At 61.9% G+C, this 5,969-nt stretch overlaps 2 protein-coding genes across 2 annotated transcripts in view; both read right to left on the minus strand.

Moving 5' to 3' along the window:
• The window catches only part of LOC102246556 (double C2-like domain-containing protein gamma), a 9,662-nt gene extending 5,780 nt beyond the window's left edge, over positions 1 to 3,882 (minus strand). The window contains 9 exon segments of the mRNA XM_014544236.1: positions 636 to 760; positions 891 to 1,029; positions 1,109 to 1,218; positions 1,416 to 1,487; positions 1,562 to 1,641; positions 1,799 to 1,840; positions 1,843 to 2,177; positions 2,274 to 2,359; positions 3,780 to 3,882. Coding sequence (XP_014399722.1) covers positions 636 to 760; positions 891 to 1,029; positions 1,109 to 1,218; positions 1,416 to 1,487; positions 1,562 to 1,641; positions 1,799 to 1,840; positions 1,843 to 2,044 — 770 coding nt within the window. The 5' untranslated portion in view covers positions 2,045 to 2,177; positions 2,274 to 2,359; positions 3,780 to 3,882.
• Positions 3,883 to 3,884: 2 nt separating this feature from the next.
• Positions 3,885 to 5,969, minus strand: part of LOC102255606 (nucleoside diphosphate-linked moiety X motif 8, mitochondrial-like) — a 3,461-nt gene continuing 1,376 nt past the window's right edge. Inside the window, 5 exon segments of the mRNA XM_014544237.1 lie at positions 3,885 to 4,013; positions 4,016 to 4,225; positions 4,324 to 4,401; positions 5,173 to 5,305; positions 5,883 to 5,968. Coding sequence (XP_014399723.1) covers positions 3,885 to 4,013; positions 4,016 to 4,225; positions 4,324 to 4,401; positions 5,173 to 5,305; positions 5,883 to 5,968 — 636 coding nt within the window.

The raw sequence follows: 5,969 nt of genomic DNA on the forward strand, positions 1-5,969 counted from the left end.
GTCTTGTTACATCTGTATTTATACCAGTTGATTTTAATCCTATCAATTTCTATTCCAAAGGTTAGGGCGTTTCTTATCTCCATTCCAGGGAGTAAAGATTATGTAGCTTAAGCGTGATTGTTCGTAGTTAAAGTGATTAACTACCCGCCTGGCACTTAGTTAAGGGGTTTTATTCCCTCTCTAACTCCAGGGAAAAATCCTCACCTGGGGAAACAGCCTTTCTCAGGGAGGTATTCCTGTTTAAAACACAGCCTTAAGAGGGGGAGCAAACATATGCCATATACGCCAGGTGCCTTGAAACATAAGCTGTGCAGATGTTTCTTCCCTGCAGCGACTGTGTCAAGCAGCAAGGGTAGACCAGCTTCCGGCAGGCTACCAGCCCCAGGAGTGGCATCCACATTGATCCCTGGGAGCAGACAGTGAGCCCCACCTGTCCATTCTCTCCTGCCCTCCCAGCTGCTCTGGCCACAGACAAACCCCATCAGTTTCAGCACCTGCCTCCAGGTGGCCTGGGTCTCTGCCTCTGTGGGCTGTGTGTATCCCAGTGCCGCACACATCCTCTGGCCTGGCTGCCCCCCAGGGCTCCAAGTACTTGCAGAACATAGGGGGGTTGGCCTCAGTGTCTCCAGGCCCACCTCCCCATCTGCCCGATGCCCGAGTACCCCAGGCCTGTCCCCTTCACCTCCTGCTCAGCTCCTGTCCCACGCACCTCATACAGGGACATGCCCCGGGATGTGTCCAGGTGCTCCGGCCTCTTGGTCTGAAAGGGCAGAGAGCCTGGTCACCTTGGCCGGACACTACCCAAGTTTCCCTCCCTGCCCCCCCCTTCAGCTCCCCCATCACAAGATTGCAGGACCCCAAAGCCCCACCTCGTGCGCCACCCGACTCACCAGCCTCCGCTTCTCCAGGCACACACTGAAGCTCCTGGCTCGGTTGGGCACCAACTTCCTCAGGGGCACCTGCAGCTCCCCCAGGGGAGGCACTTGCCACCACCGTGGCCGCAGCCATGGGTCCTCACACACACACAACCTGGTAGCCACCCCAGTCAGACCTGGGCAGGCAAGCCCCACTCCACCCCGTTCCCTCGTGGCCCAGCCTCAAGCCTCACCGCAGGGTCTTGTGCCCAGCATCCTGGTGGGTGAAGCCGTGGTAAGTGAGCGTCTCTTCCCAGACAGGCCCTCTTGTGCCCCGAACTGTGCGTGTCCTCAGCTGGCTGGCCTGAGGGCCAGGCAGGGGGGGTCAGGGCCTCCTCAGCCCCAGGGCCCCACCCTGGCCACCTCCCCAGTAGAACCCCCAGTTGTGCAGCCTGCAATGGGAGCTCCAGGCCTGATGCCCAGGCCTTTCGGGAGGATCCGGCCAGGACGGGTGGGTGTGTGGCTGAGGGGCAGCAGCAGGAGCCTGGGTCTTGCCCTCACCTTGCTGGCCCCTGGCAGCAGATTGGCTTTGACATAGGTGTCCAGGGAGCCTGAGGCTGGTGGCTTGAGGCCCTGGGAAGAAACAACAGATATGGGGCAGGCCTGTGGCCCAGGCCCACGGCTCAGGGACCCCCGCCCATCCTTACCTTGGCACAGTGAGCCGTGAAGTGCAGGGCGCTGTTGTCCGCATCAAAAAGAAGTGTGATCTCGAGGGTGCCCAGGGTAGCTAAGCCAGGTGGCATGCAGGTCAGTTCCTCTGGCACCCTGCCACCGTGGCACCATGCCTCCTGCCCTGCCCCTCACAGGTCAGATGCCCAGGATGCCTGAGACCCCATCCTGGCTGGGCTGGGCCCAGCGTGTCCTCATCCCATGCCCCCACTCACCGCTGTCGTCTGAGTCTCCCTCTGGCTCTGGGTCTGGCTGTGCTGGGGTGCAGAGCTGGCGGGAGACACTGCAGGGTGTGGGCCTGGGGCACCCCGGGCAGGCTCAGCAAAGGGGTAGAAATGCGGGAAGTAGTCAGAAATGAGGGGGATGGGCTGGATGGGTCCCGGGTTCACATCGATGGCCATGTGCTCCTGCATGATCACCCGCTGTGGCCGCCACCAGCCTGCTGCCGCCGTGCCTGCCATGGGGGCTCAGGCCAGGGGAGGGGACTCAGACAAGCCCCCTTGGACTGGGTATGAGGGGGCCACACTGGGCCAAGACATGGTGAAGAGGCATCACTGAGGGTGCTGAGAAGGGTCCTGGGTGGCAGCCGGGGACCTGAGGACAGAGGGCAGGGTTGGGTGGGTGGGGAAGAAGTGGGGGGCTTCAGCCTGGAGGGGGACCCCGTGTGCTAGCAGCGCCTGCTGGGCTTACCTCTCTGAGAGCTCCGCCAGCTGGCTCTGTTCGCTGCTGGCGCTGGGTATGCGCCTGAGGTGACTCATCTGTGTGACCAGAGCCTCCTGGTACCCGCGAGGGAGAGGGAGGCGGAGCTCAGAGCCCACCTCCAGGGCTCAGGGGAGGGCACTTCCCTGCCCTCAACTCCAGGGGTCCCTTACTTAGCATGGGGGGAGGGGCATCAGCCTCGCTCCGCCCTTGTCAGCCCCTCCCCCTGTTCACATGCCCTCAGTTATTTTTACCACCATCATGGGACCTGCTCCAGGGGGAGGAGGGGCACTTGGGGAAGGGGGCATCTGCAGTCTGGTCCCTTGCAGCTCCAAGCTTTTTGAAACATGGATGGAATCACATCAACTCCTTTCTCTCCTTTTATGGGCTTAGAATAAAAGCCTAACCCATCACTGAGGCACACCCCTAGGCACCCCCTCATCTCCACATTACTCTTCATGGTTTCCATGAACACCCCAAGCTTTGTGCATGTGCAGCTGCTGCCCTAACTGTCCTACTCCGCCCTTTGACCTGGCTAACTCCTGCCTTTGGTTTCAAGGTCACTCTCTGAAGGGGAACTTGGCTGGCTTTCACCTGCTCAGCATTCCCGTTTCCCAGTCAGTGGTCCTTTGGAGGCCACCCCCTTCCCTATTCCCAGCCTAGGGGGTTCATCCTCCTCCCCAGGGTTGTGCCCCAGACCCTGCCAATCAATGAATTCCAAATCCAGCAGGACACGCGACAGGCTCAGGGAAGGCCTGCTGGGTCACAGGCCAGTGCCGTGCAATTCTGGGTCACACTGGCCAAGCAACTCTCTTTTCTGTGGATGGAACACTGGTGCCCCCTAGAGCTGTTGCCCTCTCCTCGTCTCTCTCTGTGGAGTAGAGACTGCTCCTGGGAATGAGGCCAACACAGTGGAAAGCACAGCCAGAGAGAGCGCCCCTGGATGCAGCCATGCCTGCCATAATCACCATTCCTCTTATGGCAACATCAGCTAGTGGGTGAAGCTTTCTATCACTTATCCTGGCTAAACCTGCCCGGTCCACATGCCAAAGTCCAACTGTCCCCGCCCCCCCTGAACTCTTACACAGAACCCTGTATAATTCCACTATTATTTATATGTGATTGTTTAATGTGCAACCACATGATTATCTGGTCTAAGGTCTCCCCTAGTCTGAGCCCCCGCCGCCCCAGCTCCCCCAGAGGCCAGGACATCTGGCTGGTCCGCAGACGTGACCCCAGCACAGCAGCTAGTGTATGGTGGGTGCTCATTAGTCACGTGCAGGGCTCCTCTCCAGATTCCTGCGGCCCAGCACGTGGTCAGCCAGGCACGGAGGAAGGAACCTACAGTGGCTAAGGGTCTGGGCTCTAGTCAGAGAGGGCCCGGTTCAAATCCCAGCTCGGTCAAGCTGTCTGTCCTCTCTGAGCCCAGCTCACCAGCGAGGGACAGTGCTGGCCCCACTCACAGGGCTGAGGTGAGGGTGGAATGATGCCGAGTACCTGGTGCAGGGTAAGTGCCCACTGCTGTGGGTGACAGTGTGCTTGGACAGGGGTGCCCCAGCCAGGAGACCAGCTGTCCCATGGGGTCTGCTCGAGGTCAGGGCCCTAGCACAGAAGATGCAGTTGCCCAAGAGTTGGTAAAGGCTCTTTATTCAGTCCTGAGGTGGCGCTGGCCTGGCAGGGTGAGGGCAGGGGCTGCCTGGGGCCAGTCTTCAGCCCCGGAGCCTCCACGCCCCAGGGATATCCAGGCGGGGCTGGTAGGCGCCAGGTACTAAAACCTGCAGGGTGAACTCGGTGATGATAGCGGTGAGGCCCCAGAAGCGGTGTGGCCCGTGCAGGAAGACAGGCATTGTGTAGCGGAAGTGGCCACCCTTGCAGAAGTGGGTGTAGCCTTGGTTCTGCGCCTGCAGCAGGTGGGCCAGGGGCAGTGCAAACACTTCCTCCACCTATGACAGGAGCAGCGGGAGGGTGGACAGAGGACTGACCATGGCAGCTTCCCCCCATGGGTACAACCCAGTTCCCCGGCATCCTTGCCCCTACTCACCTCCTCAGGGTTGGGCTGGAGGCTCTGGGGATCCAGCGGGCCCACTCCAGCGAGCACCGGCACCACGGTGTTCTTTGCCTGGGCCAGGGAGGCAGGCAGTGAAGGGAGGCATGGCCTTGGCAGGCCTTTGGGGCTGGAGAAGGGAGGCTGACAGGGAGACCCCACCCTTGCCATCCAGAGGCCGTTAGCAGTCAAGGCCAGGTCCATCTGGCCCCTGTCCTGCGTGGGGCTCACTCCAGCCAGGCTGCCCGACTCAGGTTCCCCATCCAGGCCTCTGGGCCTTCGAAGACTGTTCGGCCTTTGGGGCTGGAGAAGGGAGGCTGACAGGGAGACCCCACCCTTGCCATCCAGAGGCCGTTAGCAGTCAAGGCCAGGTCCATCTGGCCCCTGTCCTGCGTGGGGCTCACTCCAGCCAGGCTGCCCGACTCAGGTTCCCCATCCAGGCCTCTGGGCCTTCGAAGACTGTTCCCTCCACTTAGAACAACCTTCCCTTACTTTTACTACCCTGAAACCTGCCGCTTGTCATTCAATCCCTTCCTCCCCTGTGGGCCTTCCCCAACCCTCATCCACCAAACTGAGCAGAGCTGGCTCACCCCAGAGCCACTTCCACCGGAACCTGAGCCTCAGTATCCCTGTGAGAAGAGGATAAAAATGCCCCTGACCCGGCCTTGATGGGTGGCAGCGGATGGAAGAGGAGGGACAGGCAGGTGCCTGGTGCTCACTGCATTCTGCACCTGCGGGAGTCCATGACCAGCTCCTTGTCCCTGGGGACCCGGTGCCTAGCCCAGGGCAGGAGAGCGGGTGAATGGGGTGAAGGATGGCTGTGGCCTCAGAGCCTGGTGGGCTCACCTGGTCATATACGGGCTGCAGGACACCCCACACATGGTCCTCGGGCACAGCCAGGCCCAGCTCCTCCCGGGTCTCCCTCAGGGCCGTGTGCACCACATCCTGGTCAGCCGGGTCACACTTGCCACCTGGGAAACTAAACAGGCACAGGAGCCTGGTCCTCGGACTGCTGGGCCATGGACGGGCGGGGATGGCAGGGCGGCAGAGGGCCGGTGACCCCTAAGCGCCTGCCCCGCGTTTAGTGGGGCCTCCGGACCTCCCCAGGCTCTTTACCTCCTTGAGCAATGGAGGTGAGGGAGAGGGCCTGGGCCTCAGGCATGCAAATTCTGTCTGTGGCAGCCCCCAGGCGCCCACAGGGACCCTAGGGTGTCCCCAATTTCCGCCGAGGGCGGGGCCAGGGCGGGAAGCCGGAAAGCCCCGCCCCACGGCTTTCAAGACTCTGGGACCAAGTCTTCCTACAGCGGCCAGGAGAGGTGCTGCCCCTCTAGGGAGGGGGTCCCAGCTCAGAGAGGGGGGTCCCAGCTCAGAGAGGGGGGTCCCAGCTCAGAGAGAGGTGTCGCAGGCACCAGGCGGTGCGGGCGCGCTTGGAGGGAACCGGCGGGGCGCCCGGGCCAACGGGTTCTCCGCAGACCCATTCTACAGAGGCACAAACCGAGGCTCGGAGAGGCTCAGTGCCCTCCCGCCAGAGGGGAGAGGAGTCCCGGGCGGTGTACCTGACGTTGCCCTTGTGCCTCCCGGCCAGGCAGCTGGACCGCAAGGTGTAGAGCAGCGCCGGGACTCCGCGCACCAAGCACAGCGGC

Source organism: Myotis brandtii, unplaced genomic scaffold, assembly GCF_000412655.1.
Source record: "Myotis brandtii unplaced genomic scaffold, ASM41265v1 scaffold358, whole genome shotgun sequence".
Classification (NCBI taxonomy): domain Eukaryota; kingdom Metazoa; phylum Chordata; class Mammalia; order Chiroptera; family Vespertilionidae; genus Myotis; species Myotis brandtii.